Genomic DNA, 26,900 nt, shown 5'->3' with positions numbered 1-26,900 from the left:
TTCTCACCGGCTGAATCATATAGGAAGCTTTGGTTGAGTTGTGAGTTTATCATACTAGCACAGAGGTACCCCACTCAATCTTACATTGGTCTTATTCAACTTCATCCGCTGGTAAAGTAGGGAAACCCCTTACCATGTGAGGTATTGTTTCCAAAATGGTTTTAGTCATTTGTGCTTGCTCCTTTTCAAGGGTGTGTGGTTGTATCTCTGTATTTCATCCTGCCCAGCTTCCAATACTATGAAGAATTTTAGGATTTGATGGCTTTAATCGGTCTGCTTCTGTGACTAAAGGGGGTAACATGTCAACTATTTTTTATTATAGATGTTATTCATGTGATTGGAGTGTGCTATTTAGTTATCTTTATTTTTTAATGAGGGTATCCAGGAAGAAATTCATGAAATAATTCATGAGAATTACGTAGAAATTCATGAAATAACGGTCTCAAAACAAATACCCATGTATCATTACACAGTAAGAAGAGAAAGCAATAGCATTCACACTTTAAGAGGATCATTTAAGCATATATTACATAAGAAGGATTTATATTTTTTACTGTATCTAAGAGAACATGTTGTTTGGACAGTTTCACCATGCATTCAATAAAGAATATTTATCAAACAACCATCTCATTAAAAGATGGGCCAAAGACTTAAAGAGAGACTTCTCTGAATAAGAAATAAGAATGGCCTATAGACGCATGAAACAATGCTCTGACATCTCTGGCCATAAAATAAATGCAAATCAAAACAACTTTGAGATTCCATCTCACTCCACTTAGAATGGCCATGATCAAGAAATCTAATAACAACAGATGCTGCTGGGGATGTGGCAAGGAGGAATCACTACTACACTGTTGGTGGGAGTGTAAATTCATTCAACCACTATAGAAAGCAGTATGGCAGTTTCTCCAAAGTCAAAACATAGAGCTCTCCAATGAGCCAGCAATTCCACTCCTTGACATCACTCAATTGCCCAGAAACAAGGACATACTAAAGCCATATGCACAATGATGTTCATTACAGCACTATTTACCATAGCAAAGATATGGAACCAACCCAGATGCCCCTCAGTAGATGATTGGAATTGTATGCTGCCATCAAAAAGAACAACATCACATCATTTCTAAGCAAATGGAAAGACTTGGCAAAAATCATATTAACTGAAGTAAGCCAGACCCAGAGGAACATAGGCTCAATGTTTTCCCTTGTTTGTAATAATTAATACAAACTTTGGATTTTCCCAGCAGAGGATTACAATTGCTCAGAACCTAGATACATAGGGCCATATAGGATGAGGCTAAATGAAAGGACATCCAGGATATCGAAACAAGAGTTATATAATGAGTGAATGTTGTTGTTAATATGTTATGTTATTTCTCATCTCTTTTGTTGTCCCTTGGTTATTGTCATATTGTTGCAGTATCTTACCTTGTCATCTGATATATTGTATAAATGTCTATTTGTTTATTTGAAACAGGAAAGGGAAGGGGGAAAACAAAATGAGGGGAAGGGGTGGGGGGAGGAAAATGGGGACAAAAACATGAGAAGGGGTATCAATGTGTGAAGTAGTGCTCATTGTATCTGGTGAATATAACTGTAACCCCTCTATGTAATATTACAATAAATATATTTATCAAGAATATAAATATATATCTATATATATGTAGTCATGGGGCTTGAACTCTGGGCCTGGGTACTTTCCCTGAGCTCTTCAGCTCAAGGCTACACTCCTACCCCTTGTGCCACAGTGTCACTACTGGTTTTCTAGTGGTTAATTGGAGATAAGAGTCACGGATAAGTACCTACTCTGGCTTTGATCCTTAAACCTCAGATCTCAGCCTCCTGAGGAGCAAAGGATTACAGGTTTGAGCAACAGTGCTCAGCTTCAAAATATATTTATTTTTCTTCCCTTCTCCTCTTCCTCCTCCTCCTCCTCCTCCTCCTCCTCCTCCTCCTCCTCCTCCTCCTCCTCCTCCTCTTTCCTCCTGCTCTTTCTTCTGTCCTTGGGCTTGAACTCAGGGCCTGAGTGTTATTCCTGAGATTTTTCTGCTCCAAGCAAACACTGTGCCATTTGAAACAGAGCTCCATTTCTTACTTAGTTCTTGCTTTTTGGTGATTAACTGAAGATAATAGACTCATGGAGTTTTCTGTCTGGGCTGGTTTCTATCTGCAATCCTCAGATTTTAGGTTCCTGAATACCTAGGATTAGATACATGAGCCATGGATATGTAGGTGTTGTTGTTGTGGTTGTTATTCAGAAAGTGACATGAACTAATGAGGTAATAATTTCTAGAGAAGAGTAGGAGATAAAAAGGGAAGAAATGTGAGAATCTGCAGGAGAAAGGTGTGGTAGGTGTTCTTGTACTTTTAGATCATGGTAGATGTTGAAGAAGCTCAAATTTGAGGTCAGTGTAGATTATATAATAAGATTTTATGGTAAAAATAATATAAAAAAGTCAAAGGACAGGGTATTCTTGGTTTATGACTTTTAAACTGTCCTGTATTTGCCTTGTAAAGTTTTCAGTTTTTACTCTAAAAGCTGAATTGTATAATATTTCCTATACTTAATGGAAGAAGAACATGAATGACTCCCAAGCTCACTCCTGATAATTTCATGCTAACTGTAATGTTAGAATGTATGTCAACTTATAATTAAGCTGGAAAATGTTAATTATAAGGCTAAATATACAAGAAATGGAAGTGAATGAAAAAGATAAACCTTAAGTTGAATATTCAGAGATAATTGAAAAGGAGGAGAGGAGGAAGAAGAAAGACGATGGCCATTAGGAGAGGAATGGTTTCATCCATACTTGGGCTGGCAGGCAGCAGGCACCCTTGAGGTCTACAGGGGTTACAGCCATAGGCTGTTAGATTGAGAAAGACTGGTATTTGATTAAATTAGATTTCTCCCCAATGTTTTGTGTAAGGCAACCTTAACCTCCTTGTTCCTCAGGCTGTAGATGAGGGGGTTGAGCATGGGGATCACTGTGGTGTAGAACACAGAGGCCACGTTCTCCTGAGCCAGGGAACTGGCAGTGGAGGGCTTTAAGTACATGAATGCAGTGGAGCCATAGAACATCCCCACAGCTACAAAGTGGGAACTGCAGGTGCTGAAGGCTTTGGCCCTGCCTTCAGTGGAGCTGATGTGGAGGATGCTGGACAGGATGAAGGCATAGGAAACAAGAACTATTAAACCTGTTACTATAATGTTGAATCCAGCTATAAAGAAGACAACAATCTCCACATCATAGGTGCTAGAACAGGAGAGCTTCATGAGAGGGAGGATGTCACAGAAGTAGTGGCTGATGAAGACCTCTCAGTAGTGCAGGTTTAACATGAGGCCAATCTCTATTGTTGACCCAATGAGTCCCATGGTGTAAACCAGAGCCACCAACAGGCAGCAGAGAGTATGAGACATGATGATGTTGTAAAGCAAGGGGTGGCAGATGGCCACATAGCGGTCATAGGCCATTACTGTGAGCATGTAACACTCAGCAATGACAAAAACAAGGAAGAAGTAGAGCTGAGACATGCACCCCACATAGGAGATGACATTCCTGTTGCTTACAAAGTTGACCAACATTTTAGGGGTGATGACAGAGGAGTAGCAGAGATCCACAAAGGACAAGTTACTGAGGAAGAAGTACATAGGGGTGTGAAGCTGCCGGCTGAGGCCAATCAGGGTGATCATGCCCACGTTCCCCACCACGGTGATCACGTAGATCCCCAGGAAGAGGAGGAAGAGAGGGGCCTGGAGCTCTGGCCGGTGGGTTAATCCCCCCAGAATGAACTCAGCCGCTGCTGAGCGATTCTCTGTAGCCATTGTCTTTGGGCAGGAAGCCTGTGGTGTTGGGAGAGAGGAGAGGTAGTGAGAAGGTGCCCTTCCTCTGAGTCCTTGGGCCTCTGACCTCTCCTGAGACAGCCTGGCGGGCTGCAGGCCTGATGCCTCTTACTCTATTCCCGTTGCTTGCTGAGAGCAGGAGCCATGATGAGTGAAAGATTCTAAGGGTGAGAGGAAAGAGGGAAACCTTGGGTCACTTATGTGTTTTCCAATGTCTTAGATACCTGGCTCTCAATGTATCTTCAGTGGCCCAGCAGCTTCACCTTCCTGTTGACCTTGCTGGAATGCCAGTTCCTAGGTAACGTTAGGATAGATATAGCAATATATTCATTTTTAATGTAAAGTTTGCTAATCTCATACTTATAGTTGATAAATATTGTTTCATATTTTATAGTTGGAGATAAAATCTTTTTCACAAATATAATTTCTCTTTCATCTATACAATTCGTAATGGTCTATGATATGGAACACAAATTTGGAAATTAATTGTCAGCATGATATTTTCACAAGCTCTCTCACTTGAGAGGTAAATTTTTTTTGGTCTGCCTTGGAGACTGATCGCTGGGCCTGGGTGTTGTCCCTGAGCTCTTCATCTCAAGGCTACTGCCCTACCCCTTCAACCACAGTGCTGCTTTCCAGAGGTCAAATTTTATATTTAGCAATATCAATTCCAAGGCAGTTGTTAAAATGATGCAGAAAAATATATTTGGCAGTCATTTTTTCCCCTTGGTTGGTTGTGGGGCTTGAACTCTGGGCTTGGGGGTTGTCCCTCAGCTCCTCAGATCAAGGCTACTGTTCTAACATTTGAAGCACATTACCAGTTCTGGTTTTCTGGTGGTTAATTGGAGATAAGAGTCTCAGGGACTTTCATGCTGGGCTGGCTTTCAACCAAGATCCTTAGATCTCAGTCTTCTGAGTAAGTGGAATTACAGGCAAGAACCACCGGCACCCAGCTATATTTCACAATGTTTATTTCAAGTGACATATCTATATATCTATATATCTCCCTCTATATAAACACACACACACACACACACGCATACACACACACACACACAGAGAAATGTGAGTTGTTGTCAAATGTCTGGGATTGTTCTTAGGTATACTCTGGATTTGTTCTTTTTTGTTTTTTGTCAATCATGAGTCTTGAACTGTGGGTCTGGGCTCTTTCCCTGAGCTCTTCAGCTCAAGGGTAGTGCTCTACGACGTGAGAGCCAGTGCCACTTCTAGTTTTCTGGTGATTGTTTGAAGATAAGAGTCTCCTGGAGGCTGGGAGTTTGGCCTAGTGGTAGAGTGCTTGCCTAACATGCACGAAGACCCAGGTTTGATTCTTCTGCCCCACATACATTGAAAAAAGCTGCAAGTGGTGATGTGGCTCAAGGGTAGAACTCTAGCCTTGAGAAAAGTCCAAGGACATGCTCAGGCTCTGAGTTCAAGCCCTATAGCTGGAAAAAAGAAAAAGAGTCTCCTGGACGTCTGTACCTGGGCTGGCTTTGAAATGCAATCCACAGATGTCAGCCTTCTTAGTAGCTGGGATTACAGGTGTGAGCCACTGGTGACTGCCTGGATCTTAAGATAGATATTTTCTGCTAGGTTTATTTTTTAACCATTTGAAAATTTAGAAAAATTGATGCTTTATTCACAAACATTGTATTTGATTGGTCTGTGGTTCAATTAGTACACTGGCACTTAGCCTCATCCTCTGTAGATGAGTATTGCATTGATAACTTATGGTTATTAGTATTATTCTCAGATTGTAATTCCAGAGCATGACACGATTTCATTGCTAATTGTAACTTAGTTATATACGTGCACATAGGAAGCACCGGACATTTTTGGTATATATTACACATATAAATACTTCATCTATGGGATACATTTGTTTTTTATTTTTGTGCCTGACTTTGAGTTTGATCTCCAGGCCTGGGTAGTGTCCCAGCGCTTTTGTGCTAGCATTCTACCATGTGAGTCTCAGGTCCATTTCCAGCTTTTTGCTGGTTAATTGGAGTTTAGAGTGTCATGGCCTTTCGTGCCCATGCTGGTTTTCATCCCCAATCCTTAGATCTTTGTCTCCTGAGAACTATAGGAGTTTTTCTGCTAGGATTACAGGCACGAGCCACTCGCATCAGACAAGTGGGATGTATGTCTTATGTTAGTAAACAAATTTCAGAATATATATGATTCCTGATATAATTATAAGCTTTTCTGTATTGGTCTATATTTTTCATGCTCTTTCAATCCATTTCAGTAACTGTTGAAAATACTGTTTATAGAGAACATGTGGACTTAAATCTAATTTTGATTTCTATTTAACTTGAGAAAATTATATGACAGATACTAAATGACCCACTACTGAGAGGTGGCTTAGAGCCGTCCCTTCCTCCACTCTCTCCTGGCAATGAGCTTTTTTTTCTGTCCACATGAAGCCATCTGAATTTGAATATCTGTATTCTAAGAAAGATGTGACTAAAACATGCTTTAAATTTTTGACATGTTAGTATGTACATAGCATACAAGAAAAAGAATATTATATTTATGTATTTTATTACACAGTGTCAAGTAAGCAGAAATAATCAAATTTCAGGAGGCTATCCTATGTCTTCCACTCAGAAAATGGGCAGACACTTTTCTACATTATAGGAATTCTGAATACCAACCTGTATTGGCTCTAAGTAAACTTTACTCCTTGTTATAAACTACGTTTGTATTATTACTTTATGAATATTAACGTATTATTATATCTGAGGATTAAAACAAAATATTACTGAGTTCAGTGCATATATAAACAGCATACAAGCAGAACAGTAAATCACAAACACAAATAAGCCTACAATTATCCTTTCCCTATTTTCTGCTATTTATTGTCTAACACTGATTGTGAACAGCTTTTGGTATTTTCATCTACTCTAGGTAATCACTTAGGAGCATGTATTGTAACCTGCTTTTTTTTTTTAATCAGTGCAGTATTATAATGAAAGTTAAATTCATCAGATTCCTGAAATAATAATAACTGTACTATAACTGTACTAGCTGTAGTTGTCTTATATATGAGTTCTTAAAGTTCCAATTTGGTATAAAATATAAGGACAATAACAATAATTCAAAAGACAATTCTGATTTCAATAAAATAAAACAAGCATTACATTGTATTTTGTATTTGAACTTATTGATGGAGAGATATTTAGCTTTGCAATGGTTAGCGTTTGAAGTACTTGTGTAAATATTATTTATATTCATACAATTGTATGAATTTGTATAGATGATAGCTTAATCTCTACCCTCATAATTATTTACAAATATAGAAAATGCACCTTGAATAACATTTTCATTGATACAAGTGATTTACAAAGCAGGGCTTAGAGCCTTATTCACCTGAGGAGGTCCAAATGGGAAAACAAATTTGTAGAAGAAGCCTGGATAGACTGAGTTTAACTTTTTATTTCCAGACTCTTGTAATAAGTGAATATGAAAGCATGAATAACATATTTACTGAGAATTTCTATAGGTCTTTAATGTAGAAATACAAGGCCATCAGACACTGAGGGTTGCTTCCCAGAGAATGTAGCACTTAAAGGTGAAAGTCAATATATGGTCATATATTACCTGCAATATAAACAAGAATTCAAGAATGGAAGACTTATACTATTCCTTTTAGAAAAATTATACAATGAAATACCTGTCCTGAGGAAAAATGAACTTCTTTTGGAAATTTTAATGTATAGGTGTGAATTTAGCAATCAGTAAATTCTAGAAGCGTGTGAATTTATATCTGTTGCCACTGTAGTTAGGGAAGGAGTCAGTCGGAGTTATTGTGTATGGGTAGAGTTTATGTGTGTGCATAGAACATCTCCTGGGGTATAGTCTACTCTGAAGACTCTGCTCCTCTCTAAGGAGCAATTAGATACCCAGTCTTCGAATCAGGATTTTTATCCCAGTTGTGATCATTTCCCTTTTATTTGTATTTATTTCCTTTTATTTGTTTGTGGTAACAAACAATTAGAATCTAATGCAAATGTTGGGATTTTTAGCACCAACAATCCCATCATTATCCACCACCATCATCATTATCAGCATCTTCCACATTCCCACATGCAATATAATTGCTGTCATTACTATCAGCATCATCATTAGTTATCCTATTATGGTTGTTCCTTATTATTTCCCATTATCTAACGCTGGAATGGTTACTTTGAAGGATTTTGAAAATAAATTAAAAGATTTTCAAAACCAAAGGGTATGGTTTTAGTGTAGGAAGCCAGAATGTGATAGACACAGGAGCCTATCCTCTTACTGTGGAATGGCACAGAAAGATGGACTCATAGATTCTCTTCATTCCTGTGTGCTCATTCATTAGGGAAGTTTATTCACCTGGAAGTTTACTTCTGAACCATTTATTTAGTGATTTATTACTAAGGATGTATTTGTGACACAGATTTTTCTTCTCAGTATATTATGCATTAATTTTTCAAAGCAATCGTTTCCACTATGCCATTTTTTTCTTTTACTTTTTTTTTTGCCAGTCCTGGGCTTGGGTCTGGGCTTGGGCACTGTCCTTGGGCTTTCTCAAGGCTAGAGCTCTACCACTTGAGCCTCAGCACCACTTCTGGCTTTTTGCTATGTATGTGGGGTACTGAGGAATTGAACCCAGGTCTTCGTGCATGCTAGGCTAGAACTCTACCACTATTCCAAACTCCTGGCCCCCTGTGCCATTTTCTTATAGGTATACAAGATATTTTGTTTTATCCTCTGTAGTATCTACACTTGTCACATCTTTGTCACAGTCTTCTGATTCCTTTCCTATTTCCCAATAGTCCCTCTCATACTTTCATGATTTTTATAAACATTGCACAGATGAGAGAAATTATTTGATACTTATCTCTCTGAATCTGGCTTTGTTCACAAAAGATGACTTCCATTTACCTCTACTCTCCTGTAAATGACATGATTTTTACTTCTTATCCTTTTTATAATGGGTTTGAACTCAAGGCTTTTTGCCTGATAGGCAGATGCAGGCAGATGCTCTTGTACTTGGGCCATACCCTGAGACTATTTTACTTTCATTATTTCTCTGGTGGTGTCTTGCTAGGACATGTCTAGCTAGGACAACCATACTCTTATTTTTATTAAATTTTTTTATTGTAATTAGTAAAAGGGTTACATGATATTGCCAGATAGAAGGTGCATTAATTCACATACATTGATACCCTTTCACATGTCTTGGTACCCATTTCCCTCCCCCCCCACACACACCCACAACCATACTCTTATTTATGCTTTCTGCATGGATAGAATGAAAGTGAACCATCATACTAAAATCTTTATTGGTTATGATGACATCTTGTGATTTTTTTGCTCAATTGGACTTGAACATTGATCTTCCTGATCTCTGCCTTCTGAGGTGCTATGTTTACAGTAGTGGGCCCCTACACTTGGCTGATTTTGTTCTTCCTAATGGCAGAATAATATTCCATTGTATATATAACTGCTGTTGAAATACTCTATTCATCTGCAGTGAGAATCTAGGCTGCTTCCATGACTTGGTTATTATGAATAATGTTACAGTAAAGATTTTGAAATGAGAGGCTGAGAGTTTGGCATAGTGGTAGAGTGCTGGCCTAGGATGTACAAATATCCTCGTTCCATTCCTCCATACCACACACATAGAAAAAGCTGAAAGTGGTGCTGTGGCTCAAATGGTAGAGCGCTAACCTTGAGAGAGAGCAAAGTCAGTGCTCAGGTCCTGAGTTTGAGCCTCAAGTCTGGCAAAAAGAAATTTAAGATTTTCAAATGAGTATTTAGAGGCAACTATGAATTCATCTGCCTTTTTGAGAAACGAGATCTAATGTTCTATTTATCTGGGGTTCAACCAAATGGTACCATCTTGCAAATGCAATTGTATTGTATCACACTCACAATACTGACCTTGACACATCCCTTTTTTCTTAGTTCCTGTTTCATCTAGTTCCTCAGGTTTACCCTTGTTCATGTATGTGTCTTTTGTTCTGTGCTATCTGATTAAACTGGCTCATGTTTCTACCATTACAGTAAAGGTAAAATGGATCATCTTTTTCTAATATTTAGAATAATGATTTGTTTTCTGTTGTCCTCTTAAGGTGACTTAACTTAGTTTAGTATCATTATAAATTTCTCAACTTAGATATAATATAATCAATCCAACACAATGATTATGTTGTTGCCTCAATTTTTCCTCTCTTTGATCCCTGAAATTTTCTTCAGCTTGTCTTAGAATCTTTATTTACTCAGGAATAGTAATCTCTAATGCCTTGCTCACTGTCTGATATGACAAGGCATCCCAATTTCTCTCACATTCATTATTTCTCACACAAGCTATTTGTTGTCCATTGTTAGAGAGAAGAAACTCCGTGTCTATGGACTGATTTTCCAGGTGGTATTTTCAAATAGAACTTAAAAGGTAGGACTATATAGTTCTTCAAAAAACTTTTGGTCCTCCTGTTCCAACAAAAATATCTAGTAACTTTACTGGCATATTTTACTGCTCTTTCATGGATAATTTTATTAGCTGTCATGTTTCTTCTCTTATGTAACTTAATATTATACATGAATCTCCTCCTCCTCCTCCTCCTCCTCCTCCTCCTCCTCCTCCTCTTCTTCTTGTCTTCTTCTTCTTCTTCTTCTTCTTCTTCTTCTTCTTCTTCTTCTTCTTCTTCTTCTTCTTCTTCTTCTTTTTCTTCTTCTTCTTCTTCTTCTTCTTCTTCTTCTTCTTCTTCTTCTTCTTCTTCTTCTTCTTCTTCTTCTTCTTCTTGTTCTTCTTCTTCTTCTTCTTCTTGTTCTTCTTGTTCTTCTTCTTCTTCTTCTTCTTCTTCTTCTTCTTCTTCTTCTTCTTCTTCTTCTTCTTCTTCTTCTTCTCCTCCTCCTCCTCCTCCTCCTCCTCCTCCTCCTCCTCCTCCTCCTCTTCTTCTTTCTCTTTCTCCTCCTCCTTGTTTCCTCTTCCTCTTCCTCCTCCTCCTTCTCCTTTTTCTGTCATGGGGCTTAAACTCTGGGCCTGGGCTTTGTCCCTGACCTCTTCAGCTCAAGGCTACCACCCTACCCCTTGAGCCATAGTTCCACTACTGGTTTTCTGGTGATTAATTGAAGATAAGAGTCTCACAGAGTTTTTAGTGTCTGGCCTGGCTTTGAAGCAAGATCCTTAGATCTCACCCTCCTGAGTAGCTAGGATTACATGGCTATATTTTTAATTTTTGTTGTAGTGTTGGTATACAATGTGGTAAGTTACATGAATCATGTAATGAGTAATGGTTACATGATTCATGTAATGAGTAATGAGTACAAATCATTTTGAACCATATCTCCCCTTCCATCACACTCCTTTGTTTATTCACTCAAATTCCTAACCACAAGATAGCCAGCTCATTTTTCACATATTGTCTAGAGAATATCACTGTTTTATTTGTTCATCTTATTCCACCTTTTCTGTGCTGTCATATAGTGTCTCAGAATATAAACATGACAAAAGCAAAAGCAAACAGCAACAATGGCAACTAAAATGTATCTTGTTTCTTTTTCTTGGAATTTATTTCATAGAATATTATTTTATATGATCTTATGTGCATAGCCATTGAGCCTTTGTCAACAACTGCTATGCCTATCATCCTTTGGCCTCAGTGTGTGAATGTCTAGAATCCTACCCAGGTTATCAAATCACAGGATTTTTGTGTATATACTTTAACCATTCCGTGTGATTACATATAGATTTATAGGTACATTCTAATTATGACAAATGAGAGGATCCAGGTAGTCTATGTTTCATTGGCTTTGACTTACTTTGCTTAATGTAATGTTTTCAAAAGTTTTTCCATTTCTTTATCATGACCCATCAACCCCCCTCTTGGGGATTTATTTAACATACCACAAACCAGGCCATACTAAAGCCATCGGCATAAACATGTTCATTGCAGCATTGTTTACCATAGAGAAGATGTAGAATCAACCTAGATATTCCTCATTGGTTGAATGGATCAAGAAGATATGGTAGAAACACACAGCAGAATTCTCCTCATCCATAAGAATGGTATTGTACAATTCCTACAGATATGGAAGCAATATATATTTTTTATCAGGTTTCTGCATTTGTTACTTCCCATGAATTCTCTTCATTAAATCTTTTACTTTCCCTTTTTGTTCTGTTCACTTCTCTTTTTTTATTTTTTATTTATTTTTTATTTTTTTTAAATATTTTTATTGTATTTAATAAAAGGGTTACATGATATTTGCCAGTTAGAAGGTGCATTAATTCACATACATTGATACCCTTCCACATGTCTTAGTCCCCATTAACCTTGCCCCATCCCCCTCTTGGTTTTTCCCCCTTCCCTGTCCAATTTCAAGTAACCAAATAGAAATGTATCCAATATATCAGATAACAAAGTGAGATATTGTGACAATATGAAATAACAAAGGAACAACAAAAGAGATGAGAGATAACATAGCACTTAAAGGACAGCAATCATTTCGTTATATGGCTTTTGTTTCAATATCCTAGAGGAGCATTCAATTAGCTTCATACTATATGGCCTTATGTATCATTTTTGCTATATTGCAAATCTTCCTATTAGAGCCCAAGGTTTCTACTGGTTATGATGAATGAGGGAAACCACTGAGCCTAAGTTCCTTTGAGTCTGGCTTACTTCGCTTAATATGATCTTTTCTAAGTCTTTCCATTTCCTAACAAATGGGGCGATGTCGTTTTTTCTGACAGCAGCATAGAATTCCATTGTGTACAAATACCACATCTTGTGGATCCATTCATCAACTGAGGACCATCTAGGTTGGTTCCATATCTTTGCTATGGTGAATAATGCTGCAATGAACATGGTTGTGCTAGTGGATTTAGTATGCCCTAGATTCTGGATGATTGGGTAAATGCCAAGTAGTGGAATTGCTGGGTCATAGGGAAGCTCTATGTTTAGCCTTTTGAGGCACTGCCATACTGCTTTCCATAGTGGTTGAACGAGTTTGAACTCCTACCAATAGTGTAGTAGTGATCCCTCCTGGCCACATCCCCTCCAGCATCGGTTGTTATTAGTTTTCCTGATCCTGGCCATTCTAACTGGAGTGAGGTGGAATCTTAGCGTTGTTTTGATTTGCATTTCTTTTATGACCAGAGATGTTGAGCATTTCTTCATGCCTGCAGAAAACTAAAGTTGGATCCTTCTTTGTCACCCTGCACTAGAATTAACTCCAAATGGATAAAAGACCTGGAGGTAAAAGCTGACACACTGAAAACTTTACAAGAGGGAGTAGGAGATACACTAGGCCTCCTTGGCCCAGGTCAAAACTTTCTTAATAAAGACAAAGAATCACAGCAAATCAGAGAAAGGCTTGATAAGTGGGACTGCATTAAACTGCAGAGCTTTTGTATGGCAAAAGGCATAGCTAGTAAATTAGTTAGGAAGCCTACAGAGTGGGAGAACATCTTCACCAACTATAGAATGGACAAAGGCCTCATATCTAAAATATACCAACAGATCAAAAAATTAAATCACTCCGAAACTAATCTCCAAAGTAACAACCATCCCATTAAAAAATGGGCTAAAGACTTAAAGAGAGTCTTCTCTGAAGAAGAAACAAAAATGGCCTATAGACACTGTTTACTTCTCTTAAAGTGATTTCTAACTTCACACTTGTGGAATGCCCTCTGTTATTTCTGTGAAGGATTCCAAACTATGCCTTGCTGCCTGAGACTGGCTGGCTTTCTTCCTTTCCCTTTTTATCTAGTCCTTTTCTTTTTGTCTGTGTTGTTCCAGTTATGTTGAGTTTGGACTTTATTCTCACCTGCTGAATCTTATAGGAAGCTTTGGTTGAGTTGTGAGTTTATAATACTAGCACAGAGGTAGCCCACTCAGTCCTACATTGGTCTTATTCAACTTCATCCACTGGTAAAATACCGAAACCCCTTACCATGTGAGGTATTGCTTCCATGTGAGGTATTGTGCTTGCTCGTGTGTGGTTGTATCTTTGTATTTCATCCTGCCCAGCTTCCAATACTATGAAGAATTTTAGGATTTGATGGCTTTAATCGGTCTGCTTCTGTGACTAAAGGGGGTAACATGTCAACTATTTTTTATTATAGATGTTATTCATGTGATTGGAGTGTGCTATTTAGTTATCTTTATTTTTTAATGAGGGTATCCAGGAAGAAATTCATGAAATAATTCATGAGAATTACGTAGAAATTCATGAAATAACGGTCTCAAAACAAATACCCATGTATCATTACACAGTAAGAAGAGAAAGCAATAGCATTCACACTTTAAGAGGATCATTTAAGCATATATTACATAAGAAGGATTTATATTTTTTACTGTATCTAAGAGAACATGTTGTTTGGACAGTTTCACCATGCATTCAATAAAGAATATTTATCAAACAACCATCTCATTAAAAGATGGGCCAAAGACTTAAAGAGAGACTTCTCTGAATAAGAAATAAGAATGGCCTATAGACGCATGAAACAATGCTCTGACATCTCTGGCCATAAAATAAATGCAAATCAAAACAACTTTGAGATTCCATCTCACTCCACTTAGAATGGCCATGATCAAGAAATCTAATAACAACAGATGCTGCTGGGGATGTGGCAAGGAGGAATCACTACTACACTGTTGGTGGGAGTGTAAATTCATTCAACCACTATAGAAAGCAGTATGGCAGTTTCTCCAAAGTCAAAACATAGAGCTCTCCAATGAGCCAGCAATTCCACTCCTTGACATCACTCAATTGCCCAGAAACAAGGACATACTAAAGCCATATGCACAATGATGTTCATTACAGCACTATTTACCATAGCAAAGATATGGAACCAACCCAGATGCCCCTCAGTAGATGATTGGAATTGTATGCTGCCATCAAAAAGAACAACATCACATCATTTCTAAGCAAATGGAAAGACTTGGCAAAAATCATATTAACTGAAGTAAGCCAGACCCAGAGGAACATAGGCTCAATGTTTTCCCTTGTTTGTAATAATTAATACAAACTTTGGATTTTCCCAGCAGAGGATTACAATTGCTCAGAACCTAGATACATAGGGCCATATAGGATGAGGCTAAATGAAAGGACCTCCAGGATATGGAAACAAGAGTTATATAATGAGTGAATGTTGTTGTTAATATGTTAGATTATTTCTCATCTCTTTTGTTGTCCCTTGGTTATTGTCATATTGTTGCAGTATCTTACCTTGTCATCTGATATATTGTATAAATGTCTATTTGTTTATTTGAAACAGGAAAGGGAAGGGGGAAAACAAAATGAGGGGAAAGGGTGGGGGGAGGGAAATGGGGACAAAAACATGAGAAGGGGTATCAATGTGTGAAGTAGTGCTCATTGTATCTGGCGAATATAACTGTAACCCCTCTATGTAATATTACAATAAATATATTTATCAAGAATATAAATATATATCTATATATATGTAGTCATGGGGCTTGAACTCTGGGCCTGGGTACTTTCCCTGAGCTCTTCAGCTCAAGGCTACACACCTACCCCTTGAGCCACAGTGTCACTACTGGTTTTCTAGTGGTTAATTGGAGATAAGAGTCACAGATAAGTACCTACTCTGGCTTTGATCCTTAAACCTCAGATCTCAGCCTCCTGAGGAGCAAAGGATTACAGGTTTGAGCAACAGTGCTCAGCTTCAAAATATATTTATTTTTCTTCCCTCCTCCTCCTCCTCCTCTTTCCTCCTGCTCTTTCTTCTGTCCTTGGGCTTGAACTCAGGGCCTGAGTGCTATTCCTGAGATTTTTCTGCTCCAAGCAAACACTGTGCCATTTGAAACAGAGCTCCATTTCTTACTTAGTTCTTGCTTTTTGGTGATTAACTGAAGATAATAGACTCATGGAGTTTTCTGTCTGGGCTGGTTTCTATCTGCAATCCTCAGATTTTAGGTTCCTGAATACCTAGGATTAGATACATGAGCCATGGATATGTAGGTGTTGTTGTTGTGGTTGTTATTCAGAAAGTGACATGAACTAATGAGGTAATAATTTCTAGAGAAGAGTAGGAGATAAAAAGGGAAGAAATGTGAGAATCTGCAGGAGAAAGGTGTGGTAGGTGTTCTTGTACTTTTAGATCATGGTAGATGTTGAAGAAGCTCAAATTTGAGGTCAGTGTAGATTATATAATAAGATTTTATGGTAAAAATAATATAAAAAAGTCAAAGAGACCGGGTATTCTTGATTTATGACTTTTAAACTGCCCTGTTTTTGCCTTGTAAAGTTTTCAGTTTTTACTCTAAAAGCTGAATTGTATAATATTTCCTATACTTAATGGAAGAAGAACATGAATGACTCCCAAGCTCACTCCTGATAATTTCATGCTAACTGTAATGTTAGAATGTATGTCAACTTATAATTAAGCTGGAAAATGTTAATTATAAGGCTAAATATACAAGAAATGGAAGTGAATGAAAAAGATAAACCTTAAGTTGAATATTCAGAGATAATTGAAAAGGAGGAGAGGAGGAAGAAGAAAGACGATGGCCATTAGGAGAGGAATGGTTTCATCCATACTTGGGCTGGCAGGCAGCAGGCATCCTTGAGGTCTACAGGGGTTACAGCCATAGGCTGTTAGATTGAGAAAGACTGGTATTTGATTAAATTAGATTTCTCCCCAATGTTTTGTGTAAGGCAACCTTAACCTCCTTGTTCCTCAGGCTGTAGATGAGGGGGTTCAGCATGGGGATCACTGTGGTGTAGAACACAGAGGCCACGTTCTCCTGAGCCAGGGAACTGGCAGTGGAGGGCTTTAAGTACATGAATGCAGTGGAGCCATAGAACATCCCCACAGCTACAAAGTGGGAACTGCAGGTGCTGAAGGCTTTGGCCCTGCCTTCAGTGGAGCTGATGTGGAGGATGCTGGACAGGATGAAGGCATAGGAAACAAGAACTATTAAACCTGTTACTATAATGTTGAATCCAGCTATAAAGAAGACAACAATCTCCACATCATAGGTGCTAGAACAGGAGAGCTTCATGAGAGGGAGGATGTCACAGAAGTAGTGGCTGATGAAGACCTCACAGTAGTGCAGGTTTAACATGAGGCCAATCTCTATTGTTGACCCAATGAGTCCCATGGTGTAAACCAGAGCCACCAACAGGCAGCAGAGAGTATGAGACATGATGATGTTGTAAAGCAAGGGGTGGCAGATGGCCACATAGCGGTCATAGGCCATTACTGTGAGCATGTAACACTCAGCAATGACAAAAACAAGGAAGAAGTAGAGCTGAGACATGCACCCCACATAGGAGATGACATTCCTGTTGCTTACAAAGTTGACCAACATTTTAGGGGTGATGACAGAGGAGTAGCAGAGATCCACAAAGGACAAGTTACTGAGGAAGAAGTACATAGGGGTGTGAAGCTGCCGGCTGAGGCCAATCAGGGTGATCATGCCCACGTTCCCCACCACGGTGATCACGTAGATCCCCAGGAAGAGGAGGAAGAGAGGGGCCTGGAGCTCTGGCCGGTGGGTTAATCCCCCCAGAATGAACTCAGCCGCTGCTGAGCGATTCTCTGTAGCCATTGTCTTTGGGCAGGAAGCCTGTGGTGTTGGGAGAGAGGAGAGGTAGTGAGAAGGTGCCCTTCCTCTGAGTCCTTGGGCCTCTGACCTCTCCTGAGACAGCCTGGCGGGCTGCAGGCCTGATGCCTCTTACTCTATTCCCGTTGCTTGCTGAGAGCAGGAGCCATGATGAGTGAAAGATTCTAAGGGTGAGAGGAAAGAGGGAAACCTTGGGTCACTTATGTGTTTTCCAATGTCTTAGATACCTGGCTCTCAATGTATCTTCAGTGGCCCAGCAGCTTCACCTTCCTGTTGACCTTGCTGGAATGCCAGTTCCTAGGTAACGTTAGGATAGATATAGCAATATATTCATTTTTAATGTAAAGTTTGCTAATCTCATACTTATAGTTGATAAATATTGTTTCATATTTTATAGTTGGAGATAAAATCTTTTTCACAAATATAATTTCTCTTTCATCTATACAATTCGTAATGGTCTATGATATGGAACACAAATTTGGAAATTAATTGTCAGCATGATATTTTCACAAGCTCTCTCACTTGAGAGGTAAATTTTTTTTGGTCTGCCTTGGAGACTGATCGCTGGGCCTGGGTGTTGTCCCTGAGCTCTTCATCTCAAGGCTACTGCCCTACCCCTTCAACCACAGTGCTGCTTTCCAGAGGTCAAATTTTATATTTAGCAATATCAATTCCAAGGCAGTTGTTAAAATGATGCAGAAAAATATATTTGGCAGTCATTTTTTCCCCTTGGTTGGTTGTGGGGCTTGAACTCTGGGCTTGGGGGTTGTCCCTCAGCTCCTCAGATCAAGGCTACTGTTCTAACATTTGAAGCACATTACCAGTTCTGGTTTTCTGGTGGTTAATTGGAGATAAGAGTCTCAGGGACTTTCATGCTGGGCTGGCTTTCAACCAAGATCCTTAGATCTCAGTCTTCTGAGTAAGTGGAATTACAGGCAAGAACCACCGGCACCCAGCTATATTTCACAATGTTTATTTCAAGTGACATATCTATATATCTATATATCTCCCTCTATATAAACACACACACACACACACACGCATACACACACACACACACAGAGAAATGTGAGTTGTTGTCAAATGTCTGGGATTGTTCTTAGGTATACTCTGGATTTGTTCTTTTTTGTTTTTTGTCAATCATGAGTCTTGAACTGTGGGTCTGGGCTCTTTCCCTGAGCTCTTCAGCTCAAGGGTAGTGCTCTACGACGTGAGAGCCAGTGCCACTTCTAGTTTTCTGGTGATTGTTTGAAGATAAGAGTCTCCTGGAGGCTGGGAGTTTGGCCTAGTGGTAGAGTGCTTGCCTAACATGCACGAAGACCCAGGTTTGATTCTTCTGCCCCACATACATTGAAAAAAGCTGCAAGTGGTGATGTGGCTCAAGGGTAGAACTCTAGCCTTGAGAAAAGTCCAAGGACATGCTCAGGCTCTGAGTTCAAGCCCTATAGCTGGAAAAAAGAAAAAGAGTCTCCTGGACGTCTGTACCTGGGCTGGCTTTGAAATGCAATCCACAGATGTCAGCCTTCTTAGTAGCTGGGATTACAGGTGTGAGCCACTGGTGACTGCCTGGATCTTAAGATAGATATTTTCTGCTAGGTTTATTTTTTAACCATTTGAAAATTTAGAAAAATTGATGCTTTATTCACAAACATTGTATTTGATTGGTCTGTGGTTCAATTAGTACACTGGCACTTAGCCTCATCCTCTGTAGATGAGTATTGCATTGATAACTTATGGTTATTAGTATTATTCTCAGATTGTAATTCCAGAGCATGACACGATTTCATTGCTAATTGTAACTTAGTTATATACGTGCACATAGGAAGCACCGGACATTTTTGGTATATATTACACATATAAATACTTCATCTATGGGATACATTTGTTTTTTATTTTTGTGCCTGACTTTGAGTTTGATCTCCAGGCCTGGGTAGTGTCCCAGCGCTTTTGTGCTAGCATTCTACCATGTGAGTCTCAGGTCCATTTCCAGCTTTTTGCTGGTTAATTGGAGTTTAGAGTGTCATGGCCTTTCGTGCCCATGCTGGTTTTCATCCCCAATCCTTAGATCTTTGTCTCCTGAGAACTATAGGAGTTTTTCTGCTAGGATTACAGGCACGAGCCACTCGCATCAGACAAGTGGGATGTATGTCTTATGTTAGTAAACAAATTTCAGAATATATATGATTCCTGATATAATTATAAGCTTTTCTGTATTGGTCTATATTTTTCATGCTCTTTCAATCCATTTCAGTAACTGTTGAAAATACTGTTTATAGAGAACATGTGGACTTAAATCTAATTTTGATTTCTATTTAACTTGAGAAAATTATATGACAGATACTAAATGACCCACTACTGAGAGGTGGCTTAGAGCCGTCCCTTCCTCCACTCTCTCCTGGCAATGAGCTTTTTTTTCTGTCCACATGAAGCCATCTGAATTTGAATATCTGTATTCTAAGAAAGATGTGACTAAAACATGCTTTAAATTTTTGACATGTTAGTATGTACATAGCATACAAGAAAAAGAATATTATATTTATGTATTTTATTACACAGTGTCAAGTAAGCAGAAATAATCAAATTTCAGGAGGCTATCCTATGTCTTCCACTCAGAAAATGGGCAGACACTTTTCTACATTATAGGAATTCTGAATACCAACCTGTATTGGCTCTAAGTAAACTTTACTGCTTGTTATAAACTACGTTTGTATTATTACTTTATGAATATTAACGTATTATTATATCTGAGGATTAAAACAAAATATTACTGAGTTCAGTGCATATATAAACAGCATACAAGCAGAACAGTAAATCACAAACACAAATAAGCCTACAATTATCCTTTCCCTATTTTCTGCTATTTATTGTCTAACACTGATTGTGAACAGCTTTTGGTATTTTCATCTACTCTAGGTAATCACTTAGGAGCATGTATTGTAACCTGCTTTTTTTTTTTAATCAGTGCAGTATTATAATGAAAGTTAAATTCATCAGATTCCTGAAATAATAATAACTGTACTATAACTGTACTAGCTGTAGTTGTCTTATATATGAGTTCTTAAAGTTCCAATTTGGTATAAAATATAAGGACAATAACAATAATTCAAAAGACAATTCTGATTTCAATAAAATAAAACAAGCATTAAATTGTATTTTGTATTTGAACTTATTGATGGAGAGATATTTAGCTTTGCAATGGTTAGCGTTTGAAGTACTTGTGTAAATATTATTTATATTCATACAATTGTATGAATTTGTATAGATGATAGCTTAATCTCTACCCTCATAATTATTTACAAATATAGAAAATGCACCTTGAATAACATTTTCATTGATACAAGTGATTTACAAAGCAGGGCTTAGAGCCTTATTCACCTGAGGAGGTCCAAATGGGAAAACAAATTTGTAGAAGAAGCCTGGATAGACTGAGTTTAACTTTTTATTTCCAGACTCTTGTAATAAGTGAATATGAAAGCATGAATAACATATTTACTGAGAATTTCTATAGGTCTTTAATGTAGAAATACAAGGCCATCAGACACTCAGGGTTGCTTCCCAGAGAATGTAGCACTTAAAGGTGAAAGTCAATATATGGTCATATATTACCTGCAATATAAACAAGAATTCAAGAATGGAAGACTTATACTATTCCTTTTAGAAAAATTATACAATGAAATACCTGTCCTGAGGAAAAATGAACTTCTTTTGGAAATTTTAATGTATAGGTGTGAATTTAGCAATCAGTAAATTCTAGAAGCGTGTGAATTTATATCTGTTGCCACTGTAGTTAGGGAAGGAGTCAGTCGGAGTTATTGTGTATGGGTAGAGTTTATGTGTGTGCATAGAACATCTCCTGGGGTATAGTCTACTCTGAAGACTCTGCTCCTCTCTAAGGAGCAATTAGATACCCAGTCTTCGAATCAGGATTTTTATCCCAGTTGTGATCATTTCCCTTTTATTTGTATTTATTTCCTTTTATTTGTTTGTGGTAACAAACAATTAGAATCTAATGCAAATGTTGGGATTTTTAGCACCAACAATCCCATCATTATCCACCACCATCATCATTATCAGCATCTTCCACATTCCCACATGCAATATAATTGCTGTCATTACTATCAGCATCATCATTAGTTATCCTATTATGGTTGTTCCTTATTATTTCCCATTATCTAACGCTGGAATGGTTACTTTGAAGGATTTTGAAAATAAATTAAAAGATTTTCAAAACCAAAGGGTATGGTTTTAGTGTAGGAAGCCAGAATGTGATAGACACAGGAGCCTATCCTCTTACTGTGGAATGGCACAGAAAGATGGACTCATAGATTCTCTTCATTCCTGTGTGCTCATTCATTAGGGAAGTTTATTCACCTGGAAGTTTACTTCTGAACCATTTATTTAGTGATTTATTACTAAGGATGTATTTGTGACACAGATTTTTCTTCTCAGTATATTATGCATTAATTTTTCAAAGCAATCGTTTCCACTATGCCATTTTTTTCTTTTACTTTTTTTTTTGCCAGTCCTGGGCTTGGGTCTGGGCTTGGGCACTGTCCTTGGGCTTTCTCAAGGCTAGAGCTCTACCACTTGAGCCTCAGCACCACTTCTGGCTTTTTGCTATGTATGTGGGGTACTGAGGAATTGAACCCAGGTCTTCGTGCATGCTAGGCTAGAACTCTACCACTATTCCAAACTCCTGGCCCCCTGTGCCATTTTCTTATAGGTATACAAGATATTTTGTTTTATCCTCTGTAGTATCTACACTTGTCACATCTTTGTCACAGTCTTCTGATTCCTTTCCTATTTCCCAATAGTCCCTCTCATACTTTCATGATTTTTATAAACATTGCACAGATGAGAGAAATTATTTGATACTTATCTCTCTGAATCTGGCTTTGTTCACAAAAGATGACTTCCATTTACCTCTACTCTCCTGTAAATGACATGATTTTTACTTCTTATCCTTTTTATAATGGGTTTGAACTCAAGGCTTTTTGCCTGATAGGCAGATGCAGGCAGATGCTCTTGTACTTGGGCCATACCCTGAGACTATTTTACTTTCATTATTTCTCTGGTGGTGTCTTGCTAGGACATGTCTAGCTAGGACAACCATACTCTTATTTTTATTAAATTTTTTTATTGTAATTAGTAAAAGGGTTACATGATATTGCCAGATAGAAGGTGCATTAATTCACATACATTGATACCCTTTCACATGTCTTGGTACCCATTTCCCTCCCCCCCCACACACACCCACAACCATACTCTTATTTATGCTTTCTGCATGGATAGAATGAAAGTGAACCATCATACTAAAATCTTTATTGGTTATGATGACATCTTGTGATTTTTTTGCTCAATTGGACTTGAACATTGATCTTCCTGATCTCTGCCTTCTGAGGTGCTATGTTTACAGTAGTGGGCCCCTACACTTGGCTGATTTTGTTCTTCCTAATGGCAGAATAATATTCCATTGTATATATAACTGCTGTTGAAATACTCTATTCATCTGCAGTGAGAATCTAGGCTGCTTCCATGACTTGGTTATTATGAATAATGTTACAGTAAAGATTTTGAAATGAGAGGCTGAGAGTTTGGCATAGTGGTAGAGTGCTGGCCTAGGATGTACAAATATCCTCGTTCCATTCCTCCATACCACACACATAGAAAAAGCTGAAAGTGGTGCTGTGGCTCAAATGGTAGAGCGCTAACCTTGAGAGAGAGCAAAGTCAGTGCTCAGGTCCTGAGTTTGAGCCTCAAGTCTGGCAAAAAGAAATTTAAGATTTTCAAATGAGTATTTAGAGGCAACTATGAATTCATCTGCCTTTTTGAGAAACGAGATCTAATGTTCTATTTATCTGGGGTTCAACCAAATGGTACCATCTTGCAAATGCAATTGTATTGTATCACACTCACAATACTGACCTTGACACATCCCTTTTTTCTTAGTTCCTGTTTCATCTAGTTCCTCAGGTTTACCCTTGTTCATGTATGTGTCTTTTGTTCTGTGCTATCTGATTAAACTGGCTCATGTTTCTACCATTACAGTAAAGGTAAAATGGATCATCTTTTTCTAATATTTAGAATAATGATTTGTTTTCTGTTGTCCTCTTAAGGTGACTTAACTTAGTTTAGTATCATTATAAATTTCTCAACTTAGATATAATATAATCAATCCAACACAATGATTATGTTGTTGCCTCAATTTTTCCTCTCTTTGATCCCTGAAATTTTCTTCAGCTTGTCTTAGAATCTTTATTTACTCAGGAATAGTAATCTCTAATGCCTTGCTCACTGTCTGATATGACAAGGCATCCCAATTTCTCTCACATTCATTATTTCTCACACAAGCTATTTGTTGTCCATTGTTAGAGAGAAGAAACTCCGTGTCTATGGACTGATTTTCCAGGTGGTATTTTCAAATAGAACTTAAAAGGTAGGACTATATAGTTCTTCAAAAAACTTTTGGTCCTCCTGTTCCAACAAAAATATCTAGTAACTTTACTGGCATATTTTACTGCTCTTTCATGGATAATTTTATTAGCTGTCATGTTTCTTCTCTTATGTAACTTAATATTATATATGAATCTCCTCCTCCTCCTCCTCCTCCTCCTCCTCCTCCTCCTCCTCCTCCTCCTCTTCTTCTTGTCTTCTTCTTCTTCTTCTTCTTCTTCTTCTTCTTCTTCTTCTTCTTCTTCTTCTTCTTCTCCTTCTTCTTCTTCTTCTTCTTCTTGTTCTTCTTCTTCTTCTTCTTCTTCTTCTTCTTCTTCTTCTTCTTCTTCTTCTTCTTCTTCTTCTTCTTTTCCTCCTCCTCCTCCTCCTCCTCCTCCTCCTCCTCCTCCTCCTCCTCCTCCTCCTCCTCCTCCTCTTCTTCTTTCTCTTTCTCCTCCTCCTTGTTTCCTCTTCCTCTTCCTCCTCCTCCTTCTCCTTTTTCTGTCATGGGGCTTAAACTCTGGGCCTGGGCTTTGTCCCTGACCTCTTCAGCTCAAGGCTACCACCCTACCCCTTGAGCCATAGTTCCACTACTGGTTTTCTGGTGATTAATTGAAGATAAGAGTCTCACAGAGTTTTTAGTGTCTGGCCTGGCTTTGAAGCAAGATCCTTAGATCTCACCCTCCTGAGTAGCTAGGATTACATGGCTATATTTTTAATTTTTGTTGTAGTGTTGGTATACAATGTGGTAAGTTACATGAATCATGTAATGAGTAATGGTTACATGATTCATGTAATGAGTAATGAGTACAAATCATTTTGAACCATATCTCCCCTTCCATCACACTCCTTTGTTTATTCACTCAAATTCCTAACCACAAGATAGCCAGCTCATTTTTCACATATTGTCTAGAGAATATCACTGTTTTATTTGTTCCTCTTATTCCACCTTTTCTGTGCTGTCATATAGTGTCTCAGAATATAAACATGACAAAAGCAAAAGCAAACAGCAACAATGGCAACTAAAATGTATCTTGTTTCTTTTTCTTGGAATTTATTTCATAGAATATTATTTTATATGATCTTATGTGCATAGCCATTGAGCCTTTGTCAACAACTGCTATGCCTATCATCCTTTGGCCTCAGTGTGTGAATGTCTAGAATCCTACCCAGGTTATCAAATCACAGGATTTTTGTGTATATACTTTAACCATTCCGTGTGATTACATATAGATTTATAGGTACATTCTAATTATGACAAATGAGAGGATCCAGGTAGTCTATGTTTCATTGGCTTTGACTTACTTTGCTTAATGTAATGTTTTCAAAAGTTTTTCCATTTCTTTATCATGACCCATCAACCCCCCTCTTGGGGATTTATTTAACATACCACAAACCAGGCCATACTAAAGCCATCGGCATAAACATGTTCATTGCAGCATTGTTTACCATAGAGAAGATGTAGAATCAACCTAGATATTCCTCATTGGTTGAATGGATCAAGAAGATATGGTAGAAACACACAGCAGAATTCTCCTCATCCATAAGAATGGTATTGTACAATTCCTACAGATATGGAAGCAATATATATTTTTTATCAGGTTTCTGCATTTGTTACTTCCCATGAATTCTCTTCATTAAATCTTTTACTTTCCCTTTTTGTTCTGTTCACTTCTCTTTTTTTATTTTTTATTTATTTTTTATTTTTTTTAAATATTTTTATTGTATTTAATAAAAGGGTTACATGATATTTGCCAGATAGAAGGTGCATTAATTCACATACATTGATACCCTTCCACATGTCTTAGTCCCCATTAACCTTGCCCCATCCCCCTCTTGGTTTTTCCCCCTTCCCTGTCCAATTTCAAGTAACCAAATAGAAATGTATCCAATATATCAGATAACAAAGTGAGATATTGTGACAATATGAAATAACAAAGGAACAACAAAAGAGATGAGAGATAACATAGCACTTAAAGGACAGCAATCATTTCGTTATATGGCTTTTGTTTCAATATCCTAGAGGAGCATTCAATTAGCTTCATACTATATGGCCTTATGTATCATTTTTGCTATATTGCAAATCTTCCTATTAGAGCCCAAGGTTTCTACTGGTTATGATGAATGAGGGAAACCACTGAGCCTAAGTTCCTTTGAGTCTGGCTTACTTCGCTTAATATGATCTTTTCTAAGTCTTTCCATTTCCTAACAAATGGGGCGATGTCGTTTTTTCTGACAGCAGCATAGAATTCCATTGTGTACAAATACCACATCTTGTGGATCCATTCATCAACTGAGGACCATCTAGGTTGGTTCCATATCTTTGCTATGGTGAATAATGCTGCAATGAACATGGTTGTGCTAGTGGATTTAGTATGCCCTAGATTCTGGATGATTGGGTAAATGCCAAGTAGTGGAATTGCTGGGTCATAGGGAAGCTCTATGTTTAGCCTTTTGAGGCACTGCCATACTGCTTTCCATAGTGGTTGAACGAGTTTGAACTCCTACCAATAGTGTAGTAGTGATCCCTCCTGGCCACATCCCCTCCAGCATCGGTTGTTATTAGTTTTCCTGATCCTGGCCATTCTAACTGGAGTGAGGTGGAATCTTAGCGTTGTTTTGATTTGCATTTCTTTTATGACCAGAGATGTTGAGCATTTCTTCATGCCTGCAGAAAACTAAAGTTGGATCCTTCTTTGTCACCCTGCACTAGAATTAACTCCAAATGGATAAAAGACCTGGAGGTAAAAGCTGACACACTGAAAACTTTACAAGAGGGAGTAGGAGATACACTAGGCCTCCTTGGCCCAGGTCAAAACTTTCTTAATAAAGACAAAGAATCACAGCAAATCAGAGAAAGGCTTGATAAGTGGGACTGCATTAAACTGCAGAGCTTTTGTATGGCAAAAGGCATAGCTAGTAAATTAGTTAGGAAGCCTACAGAGTGGGAGAACATCTTCACCAACTATAGAATGGACAAAGGCCTCATATCTAAAATATACCAACAGATCAAAAAATTAAATCACTCCGAAACTAATCTCCAAAGTAAC

At 38.1% G+C, this 26,900-nt stretch overlaps 1 protein-coding gene, 1 long non-coding RNA gene and 1 pseudogene across 3 annotated transcripts in view; 1 reads left to right on the top strand and 2 right to left on the bottom strand.

The window, feature by feature from the left end:
- Positions 1-26,900, top strand: part of LOC150045645 (uncharacterized) — a 213,704-nt gene that overhangs the window by 31,391 nt on the left and 155,413 nt on the right. The gene's annotated exons all lie outside the window — the stretch shown is intronic.
- On the bottom strand, positions 2,894-3,826 carry LOC150045662 (olfactory receptor 8A1-like; annotated as a pseudogene).
- LOC150045661 (olfactory receptor 8A1-like) lies at positions 16,474-17,406 on the bottom strand. Its single transcript, XM_090319624.1, has one exon. The coding sequence runs from the start codon at positions 17,401-17,403 to the stop codon at positions 16,474-16,476; it is 930 nt and encodes a 309-aa protein (XP_090175750.1). The 5' UTR covers positions 17,404-17,406.

The sequence above is a fragment of the Megascapheus bottae genome, chromosome 27, assembly GCF_031878675.1.
Source record: "Megascapheus bottae isolate mThoBot1 chromosome 27, mThoBot2.hap1, whole genome shotgun sequence".
NCBI lineage: Eukaryota > Metazoa > Chordata > Mammalia > Rodentia > Geomyidae > Megascapheus > Megascapheus bottae.
This window is presented reverse-complemented; position numbering and strand designations above follow the sequence as displayed.